Source organism: Stenella coeruleoalba (assembly GCF_951394435.1).
Source record: "Stenella coeruleoalba genome assembly, chromosome: 8".
Classification (NCBI taxonomy): Eukaryota; Metazoa; Chordata; class Mammalia; order Artiodactyla; family Delphinidae; genus Stenella; species Stenella coeruleoalba.
Genome location: NC_137154.1, coordinates 51770563 through 51795488, shown reverse-complemented (window position 1 = coordinate 51795488; position 24926 = coordinate 51770563). Strand labels below are relative to the sequence as shown.

Sequence of the window (24926 nt, the reverse complement as noted above, 5' to 3'; positions counted from 1 at the left end):
CTTTCCCCATTACCAATGATAACTTTGTCAGATGAACTGCCATCAGAATTCAAGGATCTCAAGAGAATCAAGAGACTTTCCACTTTAAAGCAAAATTTTAAAAATAATGATTCTCTGCTTTTTGTGTGCATATTCTGGTTATATCCCAACTTCAAAATATGGCTTTCTCCACCTAAATCCCTCTTTAAAACTTAACTCTTCCTAGCTTTTCATAAAACAGAATAAGCACCTTTATACAATGACCTTCTGAGCTTTACTATTACTTATGATTTTCATCCATACTCACTGGTTATCTTTTCCCTAATCTGGAAGGGAAATTCTCTAGATAAGGACCATGAGTCAGTTTATATCTAGGCTCAGGATATCACACAAATGTGACACTCAGATCATGAAATAACCTTGAAAGCAGCCCAAGTCATGAAATCTACCAAAGATTCACTTAAGACAGAGCAGGAATACACATAAGTTTGTACCAGTTAAACAAAAATATATTGAAAAAGAAATCATAATATCATGAGGAAGTATAATTTCAGAGGTTTAAACAAGCCTGAAATAATTGAGGATCTTCTTCCTCAAATGAACTAGTTTCTTTGACAATAATATATCACAATTGGTGTAAATGTCATCAACACTTTTTTAACTTTTAAGAATAAGATAGGAAAACTATCTAGGCTAACTCTTACATTTTATGAATGAGGAAACTGAAGTCAAGAGAAAGGAAATTATTTGCTCAGGGTCATGCAACTAGTAACAAAAATAAGACCAGAATCAAGGTAAGATACTAACATAACAGTCAATGTATACCATAAAACAAATCAGAGCTCTTAAATCACATTTTCCCCTCATTTTATTTTTAACTGATTAAAACATATTTTGAATATATTCACATTATAAAAATGTTGAAAATTTAGAAAATTAATAAGAGAGGAGAAAAAACTCCTCTGATTTGCCATCCATATGTCATCTCTTTGGATATTTCCTATGATCATTTTCCCCAGCTCTGTCAAAATATTATTGATTTATAACATATGTAAGTTTAAGGTGTTCAATGGGATAATTTGATATATGTGTATAATGCAAAATGGTTACCACAATAATCTCCATCCCCTCACATAATTACCTGTGTGTGTGTGTGGGGGGGGGGGACACAACATTCAAGATCTACTCTCTTAACAACTTTCAAGTATTAATACTGTATAATTAATTACAGTCACCATCCTGTACATTAGATCCCCAGAACTAATTCATCTTATAGCTGGGAGTTTGTACCCTTTCACCGACATCTCCCCATTTCCCCCACTTCCCAGCCCTTGACAACCACCATTCTAATCTCTATTTCATGAATTCAGCATTTTTAGATTCCACGTAGACATTTTAGATTCCACAATAACATTATTTGTCTTTCTCTATCTTATTTCACCTAGCATAATGCCCTCAAGGTCCTCCATGTTATTGCAAAAGGCAGGATTCCCTTTTTCATGGCTGAATATTCCTGTGTGTGTGTGTGTGTGTGTGTGTGTGTGTGTGTGTGTGTGTGTGTGACATTTTCTTTATCCATTCATCCACTGATTGATGCTTAGGTTGTTTCCATGTTGTGGTTATTGCAAATGACATTGCTGTGAACATGGAGGTGCAGCTATCTCTTCAAGATCATTTTTTCATTTCTTGCAGATATACAGAAGTGGAATTGCTGGATCTTACAGGAGTACTATTTTTAATTTTTTGAAGAAACTCCATACTGTTTTCCATAGTTTGGCTATACCAATTTACATTCCCATCAACAGTGCAGAAGGGTTCCTTTTTCTCTACAGGCTCATCAACACTTGTTTCTTGCCTTTTTAATAGCCATTTTAATAGGTGTGAGGTGATATCTCATTGTGGTTTTGATTTGCATTTTCCTGATGATTAGTGATAGCAACCATCTTTTCATGCACCTGGTTGCCATTTGTATGTCTTCTTTGGAAAAATGTCTATTCAAGTCTTTTGTCCACTTTTAAATTGGATTGGTTTTTTTTGCTATTGAATTGTATGAGTCCCTTATATATTTTGGATATTAATCCCTTATCAGATAAATGGTCTGCAAATATTTTCTCCCCTTCTGTAGGCTGCATTTTTATTTTGCTGACTTTTTTTTCTTTTTTTTTTTTCTGTGCAGAAGTTTTTTAGTTTGATGTAGTCCCAACTTGTTTATTATTGCTTTTGTTCCTTGCACTTTTGGTGCCATATCCAAAAATCACTGCCACAGGGCTTTCTCCTTGTTTTCTTTCAGTAGTTTTATAGGTTCAGGTCTTACATTTAAGTTTTTAATCCATTTCAAAGTAATTTTTGTGAGTGATGTAAGATAGGGGTCTAATTTCATTCTTCTGCATGGAGTTATTCAGTTTTCCCAACACCATTTATTTTAGAGATTATCTTTTCCTCATTGAGTCTTCTTGGATCCCTTGTCAATTATTAGTTGATTGTATATGTGTGGGTTTATTCCTGAGGTTTCAATTCTGTTCCATTGGCCTATGTTTCTATTTTCATGCCAGTACAATATTATTTTGACTACTATAACTTTGTAATAAAGTTTGAGATCAGGAATTGTGTTGTCTCTAGCTTTCTTCTTTCTCAGGATTGCTTTGGCTACCTGGGGTCTTTTGTTGTTCCACAGAAATTTTAGGATTGTTTTTTCTATTTCTGTGAAAAATGTCATTGGAATTTTGAAGGGGATTGCATTGAATCTGTAGATGGCTTTGTGTAGTAGACATTTTAACAATATTAATTCTCATGATCCATGAACATGGGCTATCTGTTTGTGTCTTCTTCAATTTCTTTCATCAATGTCTTATAATTTTCAATGTACAGATCTTTCACCTCCTTGGTTAAATTTATTCCTAAGCATTTTATTTTCTGATGCTATTGTAAATGGGATTGTTTTCTTTATTTCTTTTCCAGATAATTCATTGTTAGTGTATTTAATCATATTTTAAAAATCACCTAGAAAATCAAGTCTGTTTCTACTTCCAATACTCTAATGAATATCTTTAAAGAGAACAAAGGACTAAAATTCTAATATACTTTGCTATTTGCTCCTGAAAGCTAATTTACAGGAGTTATTTAATGCATTATGGTGGTACTAAAGCTTTAAATGCCAAAAACAAATCTGTATTTTGGAAATAAAATTAAGTGGCAAAGATAGTGTCAAATTTGCCTGATTGCTGTACTTTAAAAAAAGAAAGGTAAAACTAGGTCCACAAAACAGCAACGAAATATTCATTTGAAGGCAGTAAATGTCAATTCCAATTTTAAATTGAAAGCAAGAATTCAAAATCTTATGTGCCTGTCAGAAAACACTGACAATAATACTAAAAACAGATTTTTCACTCACTTATTTAACAAATCTAAAGTGCATCTGCTAAAAGTCTGGCACCAATTGAGTAATGGGGTTACAGTACGAAAAAGACAGTCAATGTTCCTGCTCCCATGACGTTTACATTCTAGTTTGGTGGAGGAAGACTAGTAATCAATGAATGAGCAAAGTAAATTCAGAAAGTAATACATTTTATAGATAATAAAAAATTGTGAGAGCATGTCTATGCCTCTAGATCTCACTTCAAATAGTACAACTCTGCCACTTCTGGAATGGTTGAGTAAAAAGCAGCTATTTAAGAACTAGACTTATCCAACCATTTTCTCAATAGAAGTTGTGGTGTTAGTAATAACAGCAACAACAGTAGAATGTAATTTTTATTAAATCTTACTATGTATCAGGCACCAATCTAATTACTTCAAATGAATTATCTAACTTTCTCCTCACAACTCTTTTATTTAGATACAATTTTCATCATGTTACAAGTGAGAACATTTTACACAGAGGTTTGGTAACTTGCCCAGGGACAAACAGCTAATAAGTGGTGAGGCCAAAATTAAAGTCTGAACAGCCTGATTCCAGGTGGTTCACAACCCTGGCTGCGTAACAGAATCACATAAGGAGCTTCAGGAAATACTGCTACCCAGGTACTAATCCACCAGAAATTCTGATTTAAGTGATCTGGGTAGGGGTCCAGGATATCAACGCATTTTAGAGTTCCCCAAGTGATTCTAATGTACAAAGTTTAGCCTAGCTCTAGAGTAGAGAATAAGAGTCAAGACTGGAAGTTAGATCTGGGTATTCTGTACCACTTTATTATCTCACTAAATTATCTCCCTGAGAAGTAGGCTGGGAAAATATTAGCCCAAATTTTGTTGCTGACAAAACAGGTTCTGAGAGGTATTGGTGAAGGTGTGGAGAAATAGGTATCCTCACAGACACATAAAATCCTCAAACTTTATAATGCTGGCTAATCTGATAAGTGAAAAGTGGTATTCTTTTATTTTAGTTTATATTTTACTCATTAATAGTAAGGTAGAGATATGGGGATATATGTATAACTGATTCACTTTGTTATAAAGCAGAAACTAACACACCATAGTAAAGCAATTATACTCCAATAAAAACGTTAAAAAAAATAGTAAGGTAGACCCATTTTTATAAGTTTATCAGTTATTTATAGTTCCTCTTCTGTGAACTACCACTTTGTATCTCTTGCTCATTTTTCTACCGGATTATCTTTTTCTTACTGCTTTTTGGGAGTGTTTTTTTTTTTTTTTAATGTTTATTTATTTGGCTGTGTGGAGTCTTTGTTGCGGTGCGCAGGCTCTTCATTGCGACGCACGGGCTTCTCTCTAGTTGTGGCAGACAGGCACCAGAGCACGCGGGCACAGTAGTTGCAGCGTGTGGGCTCCAGAGCACGTGGACTTGTGGGCTCTCTAGTTGTGGCACGCGAGCTCTAGAGCACACAGGCTTAGTTGCCCCACAGCGTGTGGGATCTTAGTTCCCCGACCAGGGATCAAACCCGTGTCCCCCACATTGGAAGGCGGATTCTTAACCACTGGACCATCAGGGAAGTCCCGGTAGTTTTTTTTAATATAATGAAACTGTTAACCCTTTGTTATTCATATTGCATGTATTTCAAATACTTTTTACCTAGCACATAGCTTGTGTTTTAATTTTAAGATATCTTGTCTAGGAGTTTTTCATTTTGGCAAAGTTGAATTTATCAACCTTTCTTTTATGGCTTTTTCTTCTTCTGGCTGCTCCAACGTCATATATGAATATTCTTACAGTTTGTTTTTTAAATTCAGTAGTTTAATCCATTTGGGTTTTTTTATATTAACTTATTTTTAAACATGGGCCTATTTCTTGATTCTTTCTGCCAATAACCATACTATTGATAGAGTTTTAGAATATGTTCTGATATATGAGAGGGCAAGTCCCTTCCCTCTTGCTCTTTTTCAAAATTATCTCAGCAGTCACTGGGCATTTATTCTGTGTGAATTTTAGAGTCTCATGAAAAATCCCATTGAGATTTAGGGGAGTTAGATTCATACAGGAACATGATTTATTTCTCTATTCAGGTTTTCCTTTATATTCTTCTGTACTGTTTCCTCCATAAATGTCTTATAAGTTAAAACAAGTAAGACTTATTCCCAGTTATTTTATAGTTTTGTCACTTTTATGGATAGAATAATTTTTCCTCTTATATTTCCAAATCCAGTAACTGCTAATATTTAGGAAAAGTAGATTTTTTTATATTTACTTTGTAAACTATGGCTTCACTAGTAGTTTGCCAGTTGATTTTCTTTGGTTTTCTAGAGAGACAGTATTTACAAGTAATGACAGTTCTCACTCTTTTCAAAACTTTAAAACTCATTTTTCCTTCTTGTTTTATTGTTTGGCTAGAAGCTCCAGTATACTGTTGAAAATAGCACCCCTATCTTGTCTCTGACTTTAAAAGTGTCTCTTTTACCACTAGGTATATTTATGTAATTTTCTGGTATATAAACTTAATAAAGTTAAGAAAGTTTTTCATCTATTCCTAATTGCCAAGAGTTTTCAACATACTGGGTGTTGTACTTGATCAAGTCCTTTTTTCGTATCAAATGAGGCGAGAGATTAATTACACTGATAGATTTTCTAATGCTGGACCATTCTCACATTCCTGGGATAAAACCTAGTTGGTCAATGTATTACTATTTTACTACACTACTGGAGTCAATCTGCTGTTATTTTATTTAGGATTTTGCATCTATTTTATAACCGAAATTGGCTCACAGTTTTCTTGCAGTCTTTGCCTGGTTTTGGTATTAGACTGATGTTACCTTCACAAATGAATTGGGTAACTTAAAACAGTACTACTCTAAGTAGTACTTTTATGTGGTGAAAAATTTTAATTAAACTTTCTCCTCGGGAAAAGAAACTAACACTCCATAAGATATCAAATACTTAGAATTAATAAGAGACAGCCTTTTAACCAGTCTTGCTGTCTCCATCTATGTCTCCTGCCCAACCCATCATCTATACTAGCATCCTGATTATTCTAAAGCTCTTCAATGACTTCCCATTGACTAAAACAGCGATACTCAATTACACAAGTAGGTAGATGTGTATCATAATGCTCAGTTTCCCAGAACTTTACAATCTCGGTGTGTTTGCAATTGTTTCATGCAAATCAGACTTTCGATACCCCTTCTCTAATTCTGACATGCCTAAAATACGTTTATGGACAGGAGAAGTTTTGTGTTTAAAAATAGCTCCCTCTATTACCCTGAACTAAAGGATAGGGGTGCAATTCCCTAGCCAGGCATACAAGGCCCCCCCATAATTTTGTTCCTGTGATCTCTCTAGTCACCTCTTTCCCTGCTCCCTACCATTATACTTTATACTCGAGCTACTTATAACTTCCAAAACATACTTCACTGTTACACTCTTCACTGCCTTTGTACTCATCTCTCCTTGAAATGCCTCTCTACTAATCTAATTTCTATTCAGTCTTTAAAGCCCAGATGTCCCTTCTCTTATGAAACTTTCTTTAATCTCCCCCCTCAACCATCATCAGAGTTAATAATTCCCTCCTCTGTTACTTTGGTATCTTGTACATAGATGCTATAAACTCATCTAACAACTGAGTGCTTTTTTAAAAAAAATATTTATTTATTTGGCTGTGTCGGGTCTTAGTTGTGGCATGCTGGCTCCAGAGTGCGTGGGCTTAGTTGCCCTGTGGCATGTGCGATCTCAGTTCCCTGACCAGGGATCTAACCTGCATCCCCTGCATTGGAAGGCGGATTCTTAACCACTGGACCACCAGGGCCGTCCTGACAACTGAGTGCTTGAGTCAAGCACTTTATTAAGAACCTCATAACTTTTGTTCAGTCTCATAACCACTCTATTATAACCAGGTAGTATTATATCCATTTTACAAATTAAGAAACTAAAGCATGATAGATTAAGTTGTGTTGAGATTCAAATCCCAGTCTGAGATAAAAGCTTCTTAAAATTTTTGCTGTATTATCTATATATATATATATAGATGTTATCTCCATTTTTCCTATTTTCCCCATTACACTTAAAACATCATATAAAAACAAGAGGGGCTTCCCTGGTGGCGCAGTGGTTGGGAGTCCGCCTGCCAATGCAGGGGACATGGGTTCGTGCCCCGGTCCGGGAGGATCCCGCGTGCCACGGAGCGGCTGAGCCCAAGGGCCATGGCCGCTGGGCCTGCGCGTCCGGAGCCTGTTGCTCCTCAACGGGAGAGGCCACAGCAGTAGGACGCCCGTGTACCGCAAAAAAAAAACAACAAGAGGATACATTTAATTCTCCAATGTATCTATAGCACCTAGCATAATGCCTGGCACAAAGTAGTGGTTTAAGTATTTGCTGATTGGCTGATCTTATTAAAGAGTGAACTCTCATTTCTCTGTCCTTAGTAACCCAGCACAAAACCTGAAATACAGAATACATTCATAAATATTTGCTAACCTGAACTGAATTAACTGGGAAAAGAAACAGGAATCAGCAGATACTACAGATCCAATTCTTGGCTTCAATCAGTTCATACTTGGTTGGTCCCAGGTCCTTCAGAGGTACCAAAACTGAAAAGGACTGAAGGCTGATTTTCACTACTTTTTAAGTGTTTACTATTGACACGATAGTTGCTACATTAGGAACAGGCACATGTTGCTGTACTTGTTCACTCAAAAAACATTCCTTGAGTATACAATATGTTCCCAGAATAAATAAACTCTGGTCTTTGCCTCCAAAAAAACTCACAATCTAGTTGAGGGATGTAAATGACTAAAGCCATGCTACTAAGGACTTGAAATGTGGCTAGTCCAAACTGAGATGTGTTATAAGTATAAAATACACACTGGATTTCAAAGACAGTATAAAAAATAATGTGAAATATCTCAACAGTAATTTTTATATTGATTATCTGTTGAAATTATAATATTTGGGGTACAATGGGTAAAATAAAATATATATTAAAAATTATTTCACATGTTTCTTTTTACCTATTTAATGTCCCTACTAGGAAATTTAAAATTACATGTGTGGCTCACATTATATTTCTACCGGATAACACAGGTCTAGAGACATGAAAGAGTCTAGCACTTACAGGCAAATCATACAGCTACATTCCACAGTAAGAGAAAGGAAGTAGCAAACAAGACAAGGGCCAAATCATTCAATAATTTAATAATGGTTAAGTAACTGCCTATATGTCAAAAACTGTTTCAGGAATTTGGGAAACAAAAGAAGTAAGACATTATCCCTGTTCTCAAGGAATTCATGGTCTAATAGAAGACATGAGAAGACACCTTTATACTTAATTCCAATAATCCTGCTGCCAGGAATGAAATGATATATTCAGGGCTCTCCTCAACTCCACAGCTATCTGGCTCCAGGTATATAGTGCTGCATTCTCACTTGCTCCCACTTTCTGTCCTTCAGACTCACTAGTGGTAAGTAGAAGACATATGTATATCTGCTTGATACACACAAGAAGAGATGACAATTTCATTTTAGATAGGAATGAATGTTGCCAGTATCTTCTTCAACAGTATCTCCCCTTATATATGGGCTACCCTACCCCAGAGTCAAGAATATTGGGAAGATCTACAACTGGCAGTACTCACATAGACACATATTCCGTACTCTAGACCAGGGTATCATCAACCAAATATTACTTCCTAGTAGCTCACTAGTACCATTAAAATATAAACATTATCTAAAAAAGAAGGAACACTTTCCAAATATATATGGGGCATTTCGATGTGTTAAGTACTATAGCAGGCTCTATTAGGGAGACAAAGGACAGACATTATCTCTACCGAAGCACCCAAAAAGACTGTCTGCTTATCCATTACTTAAATCACTGAGACACAGTCCCCAACTTTGGAGAATTCCATCCCCCTCATCCCAGTGCAATATATATAGAACATTTTATAAACTGAAGAATTCATGTGCTAAAGCTCACTCCAGTTAAAATCCTCTAGTTTAAAGAAACATGATTTTGGCCTATGATGATAAATGTTTGAAATCGACTTACATCCCTAACCATCTTATATGAAGCTAAGTGAATGAGCACAGAAGAAATTTAGGCTAGTCAAATTCATCCCCAAGCAAATAATGATTGTGCTAACTAACATTAACTTCCACTATCAACTGCTTACTTACCGTGAACACAGCCCAAGAAAGGGCAGAGTGGCCTCCTCCATGCAGAAGAAGTAGGACTGGACCCTCTGAGCCACTCTTGTAAACTCGAAAAGTGTATGAATAGTTAAAGATAACATATCTAAGCTTTTGCTCACTGAAGTTTTTGATTACTTAGTCATAATGACTGGATCAGAAAACTCAGTCAGGACCAAGCTATAAGCAAAGCTGCAGACTTCCAAACCTAAGAGGCACTTAAGTAGAAGTTTCTGAGACACCAAACCTGTTTTTGAGGCATGGAGCCAGTATGACCACGTTCTTTTTCCCCACTTTTTTTTTTAATTATTATTTTTTATTTTGACTGTACCACACGGCTTGTGGGATCTTAGTTCCCTGACCAGGGACTGAACCCAGGCCCTCCGCAGTCAAAAGGCTGAGCCTAACCACTGGACTGCCAGGGAATGCCCATCACCACTTTTTCAATGGGAAAAAAACTATTCCCTTTGCCCTAATGAGGACACAGTCCCTGGTTTCTAGACGCTAAACCAGTTCAACTCACTTGACTCATTAAACCTTCCCCTCAAAACCTGGGCCCTCAAAAGATATATCAGTTTCAAGAATTTAATTCTTAATCCCTTCTCCATGCATGAGACAATTATAGCCAAATAAGATATTGGCACAGTCTTACAAGAAATATTCCATGTTGTACAAGGAACAGGTAGAGAATGAAAATGAAATAAAGAGCGAGAAGAACATTTTAGAAACTACACAAATCTTCTTAGACAATGTTATAAGCCTACTAAAGAATAAGGCATTTTACAAAGGATATATCCTTGCCAGTTTCATTCTCTACTTCTACATCTTCCATGGATTCAAAGTACTGACTCCACGGAACAGGAGAAAAGTCCCGCTTTCTTCCAGGGCTAAGGGGAAAAAAAAAGAGAGATTTCAAGTAAAAATTAGTTATGCATGAAAAGGTAAAATCTTAATCAACAAATATTAAACGTAAATCTGAAATGAAAATAGCAAGATATTTTCTCGTAAAGATATGAAGAGTTTTCATACACAAAGTATTACATTAAACTGTTTTAAAAAGCTCATATATGTATAAAATTTTAGGATTTTAGGAAATTCATCAGTATGTTTTTTTTCGTTAGTATGTTTTAATCACAAATATATTGTGTGTATATACACACAACAAAACCTGCTAGTTCTCTCACCTTGTTCTTGGCTATAGGCTCATTCCTATCCTCTCAATCCACTTTAATATTGTTCCTGCTACATTAATTTTTGGTCACTATTGCTTCTTCATACCTTTAATCCTTCACATTTTTTCATGCTTCTTTGTCATTTCCCAACCAATCAATATACAAGCTTCACAGAAGGCAAACTGTCCGTATCAATACCTTGAATTTCTGGGCATTTATCTGAAGAGAAGCTCACACAGAAGTGAAATGACTTATCTATTCAATGTAGCATTGCTTGTAATAGAGAAAAATTGGAAATAACCTAAATATCAACAGGTGACTAATTAAAATAAATTTTGGTACACAGAGAAATAATATTTCGTTGTAAAAAGAAGGAAGCGATTATATATTGATAAAATTCCTTATCTATGGATAAGATACACTGTTAAGTAAGCAAAGAAACAAACATGATGCACCTACTACCATTTGGGTAAAAATGAGAAATATGCATAAATGTAATTGCTTATATATATTTAGAATATCTCTGAATGAATACTGATGTAACACTGATGGTAACCTGGGAGGGGAACTATGACTGGGAGGTGAGAGGGACAATTTTCATTGTACATCCCTTTCTATGTTTTGACCTTTGAACCATGTATTATTTTAAATTATTGTTATTTTAAATTATTAAACTATTTTGAAACAAAACAAAAATAATTGATAAATATCTGTTTACAACCTAAGGCTTCAACCTTGGATGGAACACAAGAAAGAAACCCCAAGTCTTCCTCTATTTCCACACAGATTCTTTCCAGTAATGTAGGAAATTTAGCATTCCATCAGCAGCAAAACATTAACTCCTGCCTGACAACTTCTTGTATATGCTATGGGACCGAATTGAGAATATGTACAAAGCATAATACAAAGCTACTTTTAAAAACTTAAGTTAATACAAAAGTACTCTAGGTTGACTATAATACTGGAAAGAATTACAGTGGGGCAGCTGGGCAGTAAGGAATGTATTCTCTCAACAGTCAAGTATTTATTGAATATCTACCTTCTACTAGGCATTGAAACAGGTTAGTAGGTCTCAATCCATGTAACAATAAAATCACCTGGGGAGCTTTTAAAAATACTGATGTTTGGATCTCACCTCTAGAAATTGATTTAAATGGTCTGGGATGTGGCCTAGGTACTGATAATTTTTAAAGTTCCCCAAGTTGAGAGAGAGATGCTAGAAATACAAAGGTAGAATATATGATTTGGAGTGAGAGAGGAGTTCAAATTCCTCACAGTTCATACCATTGCCCTATAATTCCTAACACTTGCAGTATGGACTTGGGCAATTTCAAATTATCTAAATTCTTTCTGCCTTGGATTATAATGACTAAGTAAAATAAGATACCCTTTAAAATAATCTAATACATCTGGCATTTGGTAGTTGCTCAGTAAATCGGTAAACCTATCTTCTGATAGAAAAAGTCCCTCTGTGGAAGTAAACTACAACTTTAGCCTAGACCTATTTTTTGGTTTACTGGTTGCACTTGAATTCCTACTGCAAAACTAAAAGCAGACCTATTTTTTTTTCAGTCAGTTATTTATTTATTTTTATTGAAGTATAGTTGATTTACAATATTATATTAGTTTCAGGTGTACAGCATAATGATTCAGAATTTTTGTAGATTATACTTCATTATAAGTTATTACAAAATAATGGCCATAATTCCCTGTGCTATACAATATATCCTTGTTGCTTACCTATTTCATACACAGTAGTTTGTATCTGTTAATCCCATACGCCTAATTTGTCCCTCCCCCTTCCTGCTCCCCTTTGGTAACCACTAGTTTGTTTTCTATATCTGTGAGTCTGTTTCTATTTTGCACATACATTCATTTGTATTATTTTTTAGATTCCATATATAAGTGATACCATACAGTATTTGTCTTTGTCTGACATTTCACTAAGCATAATATTCTCTAGGTTCATCCACATTGCTACAAATGGCAGAATTTCATTCTAAAAGCAGAACTCTTAATTCTACTTATCAGTCACTCACAAACTCATCTATGCATATACTAAAATTTGAGTACATATAACAATCATAACATAGCATGCCAAACCTATTATAATAGATTCTAAGAATCCATGCATGAAATTTTGATGTCTAGAGCTAGGATATCGTAGTAATAGTACCTAACATTTACTGTACGCAACAGTGAGTCACTGTGCCAATTTACAGGCATGATTCTATTTAATTCTGACAAAACTTTGAGTTGTTTTTATCGCCATTTCTCAGATTAAAAAACAGATTTAGAGATACAAAGCAACTTGCCAAAGGTTCTACAACTACTAAGTAGCACTGACTGGACGCAAATCCAGTTCCATCACTCTTCAAAGTCTCTGTTCTTTCCTCCAATGCTACATTAATTCTCAGATTTTTTTTGTCTCTCACTCTCTCATTTATACTTCTGAAAAGTAATAAGGCTTTATGTAGGGCATATTATCAGAGGTTTCCTTTTCAGAGTCTAAATATGACTGATTTTGCCAAGGCCACAGAAACTTTCCAAGTTGGCCAGGCGCTAGTTAAAGAAAAATTACTTCCTACCATCAGAAATCATTCCTAGGAAAACAGCCTCCACTTCTAATCTTCATTTAAAAAATAAATTTTCAGGGACTACCCAACTTATACAACATATGAGTAATTCCCATTTAGTTAAAAAGCCAATAATCTATACCTCAAAATGTTGCTCCTACTCCCACAGAGATCTTTCTGGCATACTCCTAACATCTGCATTTGAACACATAATTGTTTATATACTCCATGACTTCAGGAAATTTTGCACAAGGTTAGATAAGAAGTAGAATATGAATCTTTATATTCTAGTCAGAAAGAATACTCTGTATTTTAGAGTTGAAGTTTTGGTTCTTTTAAAAAATAGTTTCTTATTCTTTTATGCCTAGCTACTTTATGGTCATTACAGCCTGTGTAGGCTCTTTTTAGTTATAATTTTTTATTTTATTATTTACTTATTTATTTAGCCGCGCCACGTGGCTTGCAGGATCTTAGTTCCCAACAAGGGGTTGAACCCGGGCCACGGCAGTGAAAGCGTTAAGTCCTAACCACTGGACGGCCAAGGAATTCCCTACTTGTAATTGTTTTAAATGAATTAATTACTGACTTTTTTCTCCATGGAGTCATAATGAAAGAATTCTGAAATAAGAACTTTCAAAAGCATAACAAGGTTAAGTTATACTTTAAAAATAAGGATTTATTCACCAAGAACCTATTATATGTATCAGGCTTGTGACTGAGGTGGGGTGGTAGGAGATGCTGGGATTACCATAAAACTAGTGAGACAATGCCTCTGCTCTCAAGAAGCTAATATCAAATACCTAAATATCTAACATAATGTACAGATAAATACTTTAAATAGCCTAAGAGGTACAGCTAAAGTGCTGTGAATGTTCAGAGGGAATAAAGATTACTTTCAGCTTGAGAAATAGAGACTTCAAAGAAAAAATAATATTTAAGCTATGCATTAAAGGACAAACAGAATTTGGACTGATGATGGAAGCAGAGAAATAGGGAGGGGTAAGGCAGACATTTCAGGGAGAGAGAAGGGCACAAATAAGTACCCTGTATGATGCCTGTCATGGGGGTACTATTAAAAAACAAAGTAAAAAAATAAATGCAATAAGGTGGGAATAAGTACAGCAGTTTTGAAAACTAAGAGCTGATACAAGTAAAAGCAGATAGTGGAGAAAGAATAATAATAAAGTACAAAATATATGATCTTTTTCTGTTATTTGTGTGTTAGGGTCCCAAAAGCCAGATAGAGTTTGAATGGTATTGTAGAAAATGAGCAGCCAATAAAATGCACAGATTAAAGTATTTCAGAAAGATCAATGTGGTGAGAGGTACAAGATGGACTTGGTTCTGGAAAACAATATGTTGCAATAACCTGGGTAGGAAAAGATGGGAGTATAGACTGACAATGGAATTTAAAAGGAGGAAAACACAGAAAGAACTTTCAAAAAGGCAATCAACAAATCTCAGGAATGTTCAAGATATGGAAGATGACTGACAGTAGAATCAAAGTCATTCTAAAGTTCTGAACTAACAGATGAATTATTAAGTCCAACAATTTATAAATAAAAATCTACTTTGGGGGACTTTGCTGGTGACACAGTGGTTAAAGCTCAGTGCTCCCAATGCAGGGGGCCCAGGTTCAATCCCTGGTCAGGGAACTAGACCCCACATGCATGCTGCAACTAAGAGTTCACGTGCCACAACTAAGGAGCCTGTGTGCCGCAACTAACAAGCCTGCCGGCTGCAACTTAAGACCCAGCACAACCAAATAAATAAATAAAAACAAGAAAAAAAATTATTAAAAAAATAATAAAAATCTACTTTGGGAGGTAAATGTATACAAAATTTTTGATGTCAGAAAAAAGTTTATTTCAAACCTAACAAAATAAATGTATCATTTCCTCCCATCTCCTGCTACCAGAGGAAGGAGTTCGGCAGCCAAGGAACAAAGTAGTACTACAAGAGACACACAGGAAATATGGCTTCTACCTAAACCATGTGAATCAAGTGTGTTTATGGACCCTTTGCTATTCTCATAGACCCTGTTCAGAATCTGATGAATGATGAGTCCTCACTCTAGAAAAAAATTCATACACATATATTTCGTATACAATTTCCTGGCTTCAAGAAACCCATCTATGAATCTCAAATTAAGAACCCTTGGCCTAACATGAAAAGATGCTCATCATTGCTAATGATTAGAGAAAAGCAAATTAAAACTACAATGAGGTACCACCTCACACCAATCAGAACAGCCATCATTAAAAAGTCTACAAATAATAAGTGCTGGAGAGGGTGTGGAGAAAGGGAACCCTCTTACACTGTTGCTGGGAATGTAAATTGGGACAGTCATTATGTAAAACAGTATGGAAATTACTCAGAAAAGTAAAAATAGAGGTGCCATATGATCCAGCAATCCCACTCCTGGGCATATACCCAGACAAAACTATAATATGAAAAGATACAAGCACCCCTATGCTCACAGCAGCACTATTTACAATAGTTAAGACATGGAAACAATCTAAATGTCCCTTGACAGATGAATGGATAAAGAAGATGTGGTACATATATACAATGGAATATTACTCGGCCATAAAAAGGAATGAAATAATGCCATTTGCAGCAACATGGATGGACCTAGAGATTATCATACTAAGTGAAGTAAGTCAGAAAGAGAAAGACAAATACCATATGATATCACTTATATGTGGAACCTAAAATACAACACAAATGAACCTATGTATGAAACAGAAACAGACTCACAGACATAGAGAACAGACTTGCGGTTGTCAAGGGTGGGGGCCTGGGGGAGAAAAGGATTTTGAGTTTGGGATTAGCAGATGCAAACTAGTATATATAGGACGGATAAACAACAAGGTCCTACTGTATAGTGCAGGGAACTATATTCAATATGCCATGATAAACCATAATGGAAAAGAATATGAAAATATATATATATATTTATAATTGAGTGACTGCTATACAGCAGAAATTAACACAACACTGTAAACCAACTATACTTCAAGAAAATTTTTAAAAAAAGAACGCTTGGCCTATATGTGAACCAAAACAATCTATTTCCAGCAGAAAGAGGAAAATTTTTAAAGAGGAAGAAAAGAATGAGGGGCTACTCCACCCTTAAAGCTTTCTAAATATAAATTAATTTTCCATTTGCTAGAGACTAAAGATTTGTTTTCATAACCCATTTCTGCCTTTATTAACTGTGTGACCTTGGGCAAGTCACTTAACTTCTCCAGGCCTGAGTTTCTTCATGTCAGATAGGGTTATAGCATCAGTTTTACACGCTTTGTTATGAGGATTAAAGTAGTCTTCTTATCCTTTGGTTACCCTCAAATTAGCCTGTTCTATTTTTGTCATACAACTAGTCATTGCCTAAAATTAGTGTGTTCATGTATTTGTTATTATCTTTCACTCACTCCACCTAATTTGCTATTGTTTGAGATCCACGAGAGCAAGAATGTTCTCCATTTGTTCACCAGTGTACTCTCAAAGCCTGACACACCGATGATTATCTGTTGACAGTATGAAATAAGCTAATGTGCATAAAGTACTTAGCTTGGTGTCTTATTATTATTACTATTATTATTATGCTTTGAGGTTAATAAACAGAATCCTCCTTACTGAATCCTGATAAGGCTTCCAATGAAAGGAAATGGGACATTACAAAGCTACACTAATCAAGACTGTAGTACAAGCATGAGAGTAGACATACAGATTAACTGAACAGAATTCAAAGTCCAGAAATAAACTCTAACCTTTACATCAATAGTGGTTCAACAAAGGGGCCAAGACAATTCACTGGGGAAAGAACAGTCCTTCCAACAAATGAAGTCAGGACAACTGCAAAAGTATTCATGCAGAAGTATGAGAATCTAGACCCTTTTCCTCTTACTATATACATAATTAAATCAAAGTGGATCACAAACCTAAATGTAAGAGCTAAAACTATAAAACTCTAAGAAGAAAACACAGGGGTAAATATTGTGATCTTGGGTTAAGCAACAATTTCTTAGATACAACACCAAAAGCAGAAATGATAAAACAGAAGATTTAGGAGTTGGATTTCACCACAGTTAAAACTATTTATTAAAACTATAAGGACTGGGCTCCACTGGTGGCACAGTGGTTAAGAATCCGCCTGCCAAAGCAGGGAATAAGGGTTTCAGCCCTGGTCTAGGAAGATCCCACATGCCACGGAGCAGCAAAGCCCGTATACCACAACTACTGAGCCTGCACTCTAGAGCCCGCGAGCCACAGCTACTGAGCCCTCGTGCCACAACTACTGAAGCCCGCACGCCTACGGCCCATGCTCTGCAACAAGAGAAGCCACTGCAATGAGAAGCCCGCGCACCACAATGAAGAGTAGCCCCCACTCGCCACAACTAAACAAAGCCCGTGCAGCAACAAAGACCCAATGCAGCCAAAGAAAAAAACACCACAAACTATAGAGACTTCCCTGGTGGTGCAGTGGTTAAGGATCTGCCTGCCAATGCAGGGGACATGGGTTCGAGCCCTGATCTGGGAAGATCCCACATGCCACAGAGCAACTAAGCCCGTGTGCCACAACTACTGAGCCTGTGCTCCAGAGCCCACAAGCCACAATACTAAGCCCACATGCCACAACTACTGAAGCCCGCGCGCCTAGAGCCAGTGCTCTGCAACAAGAGAAGCCACTGCAAGGAGAAGCCCGTGCACCGCAACAAAGAGTAGCCCCCGCTCGCCAGAACTAGAGAAAGCCCACATGCAGCAACGAAGACCCAACGCAGCCAAAAATAAATAAATAAATTTAATTAATTAAAAAAACACTATATATATTTTTACAGTATGGCTATGTACAGATTACCTCAGGTTAAATTTTATTTCCAATAATTATAAGCTTTGTGACCATTATTAACAAGTTATTTCTGCCTTAATTTCCTCAACTGTAAGCTCTGAAATGTGATTTACAAGCAGGCATATAAGTACTTCATAAATGTTAGTTATTACAAAAACACTGTTCATAGCTAAGCCACACAGTATACTGATACTTTCTTTCTTGTAAAACTTTTGTCCAGAATAACTGTCTTTTATTTTGTTTACTGAGGTTTCTATTAAACTATCACTAATTGGTTCCCCAAACCTTTTAATAGACAAAAGACATTAATAGGCATTTCACAAAAGAGGAAACACAAATAGCCTATAGACACATTAAAAGGTTCCCAATTTCATTCATAGTCAAGAGACATAATTTTTTTAAAAACAGGAGAAAATCAAACTTTAACAACATGTATATAGGGGAGAGACCAGGAAAACTGACTCACTCCAAAAGACATAAAATTTTAAATCACAGTAAGGTATAATTTCACACCCAGCATGTTGACAAAATATAAGAAGCCAAACATTACCACATCCTGGGGAGGATACGGATCAGATGGAACTGTCATCCACTGCTGGTGGGAGTGTAAATGGGGAAAACTGTTTGGAAAACAGTGAGGCATCACCTGGTAAAACTGAACAGGTGTCCTTCAATCTAGCAGTTTCAGTTTACAGAGAAACGCCTGTACTTAAGTACTAAGCTACACATAAAAGGATGTTCACAGAAGCATTTCCATAAAAGTAAAGAATAACAAGCAAGCTAAATGTTCACTATTAGTGGAATATACAAATTGTGATATATTCAGACAGCTGAATATGGCACTGATGTGAAAATGGATGTGCTAGAATTACATGCAATAACATGGATGAATCTCAAAAGTATATTTGGAAAAAGATACAAGCACAGAAGGATAAATGCAGTATGATTCCATTAGTAATAAAGTTCAAAAACAGGCAAAACTAAATAATATGTTTTTATGAATATATGAATAGGTGGTAAAAATATAAAGAAAAGCAAGGGAATGATAAACATGCAATTCAAGGCTGTGGAGAGTGGAAATGCTCTTGTGGAGAGGCAATGAGCTTCTAAAGTGCTGACAAAGAAACTAACACAACATTGTAAAGCAATTATACTCCAATAAAAATGTTAAAAAAATTTTTTTTAATTAAAAAAAAGGTTCTATGTCATAGCTAGGCGGTGAATACATGGGAATTTATTTTATTCTTCTTTAAACTGTACATAATTTTTAAACTTTTCTTTATATTTCATAAACATTTTTTAATTTAAGAGAAATTTATAAATCTATTAAATTTATAATTTGAGAAATCTATAAAACTTCTCTTAATATGGTCAACCACATTAAATGATCTATCAGGTTCATTTTTTTCTTTGGAAACTCCCTTCTCTGGCACCATCTACTCATCTGCTCCAAATGAGACTGCTTGCTCTCTGGAAAGAATGAATTCCTGTCATTTCATCATCATCCCGGAATTGAATTCCCCTTGCCTTTCTTCTGCGTTGAATCTCTGATTCCCATATCCCACATTTTTCTTGATGCACTCTTTTTTTTTTTAATTCTATTTTTGGCTGTGTTGGGTCTCTGTTGCTGCGTGCAGGCTTTCTCTAGTTGCGGCGAGCAGGGGCTACTCTTCGTTGTGGTGCGCGGGCTTCTCACTGCAGTGGCTTCTCTTGTTGCGGAGCACGGGCTCTAGGCATGCAAGCTTCAGTAGTTGTGGTACGCAGGCTCAGTAGTTGTGGTGCGCAGGCTCAGTAGTTGTGGCACATGGGCTTAATTGCTCCACGGCATGTGGAATCTTCCCGGACCAGGGCTCAAACCCGTGTCCCCTGCATTGGCAGGCGGATTCTTAACCACTGTGCCACGAGGGAAGCCTGATACACTCTCTCATTTGATGGAACACATCCTCCATTAGCTTTCTGAGAAAGAGGGATTAATTTTGAAACTCTGCATGTCAGGAAATGCTGTTACCCATTTTTACACTTGACTGACAGCTTTCTCTGGTATAGAAATTTTGTCAGGGGCTGTTTCCATCATCAATAACTAGGCGCCTTGGTAGATCCAACTTGGGAAATGTTGGCTAAAATTATATGTATGTGTGTATAAAAATATATGAATATATAAAAATAATTATATATAAGATCATATTTATATAAAATTACTGATTATATTTTTTAAATATACATAGGGAATTCCCTGGCGGTCCAGTGGTTAGGACTTGGCACTTTCACTGTCGTAGCCCAGGTTCAATCCCTGGTCAGGGAACTAAGATCCCACAAGCTGTGCAGCCAAAAGAAAATAAATAAATAAATGGTCTTATATTCATTCCTTCTTTTTAAATGAGGCTGGCAAGAAAGTAAGGAATATGGAATACTGAGGCCAAAAGTTAAGTGAAGATGGGAACTCAGAGAGGCATTCAGTCCATTAAAGCTGGCTTTTATCTTAATGGCATTTGCCGACCAGCTGAACCTGAGGTTTTGGGGGTTTCCTGGGGCACACAGAACAAGACACAAAGCACAAGGTGGGAATCCTTGGTGGAGAGGCCAGTAGAAGTTATTTTTCCCATAAAGCTGAGATCTCAAAGGATCATATCGTCAGTGAAAGGGTAAAATAGTAATGCTCTGCTCTCTACTCTGATCTCAGGGCTAAAAGAAAAAAAAAATACATGTCTTGAAACTTGGCATTGTATGAATGGGAGAAGAGAGAAAAAAAAATAAAAAGTCTTTCTCTGATGAAACTGTAACCACAGACAACTCTTAAACTGATTTTAGCTAAATTCATACACTTAAATATTCGAATAAGTTTCAAGTTGAGAATTGAAAGTGAACCCAGACCAGCAGTGACCTCAGGAACCCAACAGAAACAAAGGCAAATCCTCTCTGAAGGAATCAACCTTCATTCCAGGACCAAGAACTCACACAGATAAAGTTCCAAAGCACATGACCATCTCACAGTCAAAAACCATAAAACATGTGAGGAAACAGATGTATAAAGGCTTCATATATTGAAATTATATGGTAGAATATAAAATAACTGTTTCATGTGTTTAAAAAATAATAGAAACTTGAAACAAATACAACTTCTAAAATGAAAAGAATAGAATTAAAAAGAAAATGATCAGTTTAACAGCTAAGGAGAAAGGTAAACTAATACATCTGTTCAGATATATCTGGATACATCTAGAATGCAATATAAAAACAAAAGATGAAAAATATGGAAGAAGTTAAGAGATATGCAGGAAACAGAAATACCTTTTACATATCTCAAATCAGAGTTATAACAGGAAATTAGAGAACGGATAAAGGTTTGAAGAGTAGTAGCTGAAGTTTTCATAACTGAAACTACCAATCACAGATTCCTGAAGGTCAACAAAACACAAGATTTTAAGAGAATTACCATATTATGGTAAAAGTACACAACATTAAAGACAATTACGTTAAAATCAGTCCCTACTCCCCAAAATGCAAAATGACGTACACATTAATTTGTTCATTTCAGTACTATTTGAAATAGAAAACGATAAAAAGAACCCAACATCCATCAATAGGGAAACTGGTTGAATAAACTGTGTTATATTCACACAATAGAGTTCTATGCAGCTGCAGAAAAAAAAAAAGAATAAGAAATCTTTATATACTGTTAAGGAGTGATCAGGATATATTAAATTTTAAAAAGTAATATGCAGGGACTTCCCTGGTGGCATAGTGGTTAAGAATCCACCTGCCAATGCAGGGGACACGGGTTCAAGCCCTGGTTCAGGAAGATCCCACATGCCGTGGAGCAACTAAGGCCGTACGCCACAACTATTGAGCCTGCGCTCTAGAGTCCACAATCCACAACTACTGAAGCCCGCACACCTAGAGCCCATGCTCTGCAACAAGAGAAGCTACTGCAATGAGAAGCCCATGCACCGCAATGAAGAGTAGCCCCCGCTCACCTCACCTAGAGAAAGCCCGCACACAGCAACAAAGACCTAATGCAGCCAAAAATAAATAAATTTATTTTAAAAAAAAAAGTAAAGCAGAATGGCATATATGTTATCTTTTATCTAAGAAAGAAGGGGATATAAATATATAAACTTTTTTTTAAGTGGAAGGATTAAACAAAAAATAATGAAAATAGTTAATCTGTAGGGTACCAGAGGGAAAAAGGACAGATGCTATAGTTTTCTGAATACACTATTATAGTTCCAATTTTGGAGTCATGTAAATAATTTTACTTTTGTTTTACAAATATGTTTAGAAGTTTGTAAAAACCAATCACCACCAACAACAAAAAAGGGAACAAATTAACCTAATGGTATACTAACAATTATTCCAAGTGACTTTAAAACATAATTATTTGACTATGTATCTCTGGTGGGATATACTTTAAGGGAAAAAAACAACTGAATAAGTCTTAAACAGTATTCAGTAATCACATTGTTACTAGCTTTTTTAAAAATTTAATTAAATTATTTATTTGGTTGTGCCAAGTCTTAGTTGCCACCGGCGGGCTTCTTAGTTGCGGCTCGCTGGCTCCTTGGTTGTGGCATGCATGTGGGATCTAGTTCCCTGACCAGGGACCGAACCCGGGCCCCCTGAATTGGGAGCGAGGAGTCTTAACCACTGAGCCACCAGGGAAGTCCCTATTAGTAGCTTTTATTGGTGTTATAATTGGTTACTTTGAACATCACATAAGTGCATATTTATATACATATATAAAGCAAGTAGGTAGTTAGGTTAATATCATGAGGAACCAAAATTCCCACTGTAAGAGAAAAGAGATGATATAAAGTCAAAGAATTTTAAAACCCCGTAATTTTTTTTTTTTTTTGGCCATGCCGTGCGCTTTGCAGGATCTTAGCTCCCTGACCAGGGATCGAACCCGCACCCTCAGCAGTGAAAGCACAGAGTTCTAACCACTGGACCACCAGGGAATTCCCAAAAACCCTGTAATCTTAATTTTGAATTGGAAATATCAACATGAACTCATGATTCCCTTTGTGTTAAAAAAAAATATGCTACCTCTGTCACTGTAAAGGCCTATAGCAATAATCAACCTAGTAGCAAAGAGTTCCTCTAGTGCCTAAACTGAGATATTTAAATACTATTTCCAGCTTCTAGAAGCTGCCTGTATTACCTGGCTCACAGGTTCTTCCTCCATTTTCAAAGCCAGCAAGCAATGTGGCATCTTCAAATTTCTCTCAGATTTTGGCCTACTCTTCTGCCTCCCTCTTCTTTAAAGGACACTCGTGATTACATGGGACCCACTCAAATAATCCAGGATAATCTCTTTATTTTAAAGTCAGCTGATTAGCAACCTTAATTCCATCTGCAACCTTAATTCTCCTCTGCCATGTAAAATAATCCAGTCACAGGTTCCAGTGATAGGACTCAAGCATCTTTGGGATATCATTGTTTTGTCTGCCACAGATTTCTAAAGTCTTTGTATTATTTCAGAAGAATGGCAGAAATATTGATTCAACTTGAACTTTTTAAAAATTTTTATTTATTTATTTATTTTTGGCTGCATTGGGTCTTCATTGCTGCGCGCAGGCTTTCTCTAGTTGCGGCGAGCGGGGGTTACTCTTCATTGCGGTGAGCTGGCCTTTCATTGCAGTGGCTTCCCTTATTGCGCAGCATGGGCCTAGGCGCACAGGCTTCAGTAGTTGTGGCACATGTGCACAGTAGTTGTGTCTTGCAGGCTGTAGAGCACAGGCTCAGTAGTTGTGACACATGGGCTTAGCTGCTCCACGGCATGTGGGATCTTCCTGGACCAGTGATTGAACCCGTGTCCCCTGCATTGGCAGGTGGATTCTTCTTTTTTTTTTTTTAATTGGAGTAAAATTGCTTTACAATGTTGTGTTAGTTTCTGTTGTACAATGAAGTGAATCTATATCTTTACCTATATCCCCTCCCTCTTGGACCTCCCTCTAACCCCCCCATCCCGGTCACCACAGAGCACCGAGCTGACCTCCTGTGCTATACAGCAGGTTCCCACTATCTATTTTACACATGGTAGTGTATTTATGTCAAACCTAATGTCCCCATTCGTGCCACCCTCCCCTTCCCCCCGTGTCCACATGTCCGTTCTCTACATCTACATCTCTATTCCTGCCCTACAAATAGGTTCATCTGTACGATTTTTCTAGATTCCACATATATGCATTAATGTACGATATTTGTTTTTCTCTTTCTGGCTTACTTCATTCTGTATGACAGACTCTAGGTCCATCCACATCTCTACAAATGACCCAATTTCGTTCCTTTTTATGGCTAATATTCCATTCTATATATGTACCACATCTTCTTTATCCATTCATCTATCGTTGGACATTTAGGCTGTTTTCATGTCCTGGCTATTGTAAATAGTGCTGCAATGAACACTGGGGTACAAGTGTCCTTCTGAATTATGGTTTTCTCAGGGTATATGCCCAGTAGTGGGATTGCTGGATCATATGGTAATTCTATTTTTAGTTTTTTTTATTTTTTTTTATTTTTAGTTTTTTAAGGAACCTCCATACTGTTCTCCATAGTGGCTGTATCAATTTACATTCCCACCAACACTGCAAAAGGGTTCCCTTTTCTCCACACCCTCTCCAGCATTTATTGTTCGTAGATTTTTTGATGATGGCCATTCTGACTGGTGTGAGGTGATAGCTCATTGTAGTTTTGATTTGCATTTCTCCAATAATTAGTGATGTTGAGCAACTTTTCATGTGACAAGCAGATTCTTAACCACTGCGCCACCAGGGAAG

General features: G+C 36.4%; 1 protein-coding gene across 1 annotated transcript in view; it reads right to left on the bottom strand.

The window, feature by feature from the left end:
• Window positions 1-24926, bottom strand: part of PPME1 (protein phosphatase methylesterase 1) — a 77531-nt gene that overhangs the window by 33020 nt on the left and 19585 nt on the right. Inside the window, exons 2-3 of the mRNA XM_079928278.1 lie at window positions 10344-10437; window positions 9539-9631 (exon numbers count right to left, since the gene is read on the bottom strand). Coding sequence (XP_079784404.1) covers window positions 9539-9631; window positions 10344-10437 — 187 coding nt within the window. The remainder of the gene's footprint in view (window positions 1-9538; window positions 9632-10343; window positions 10438-24926) is intronic.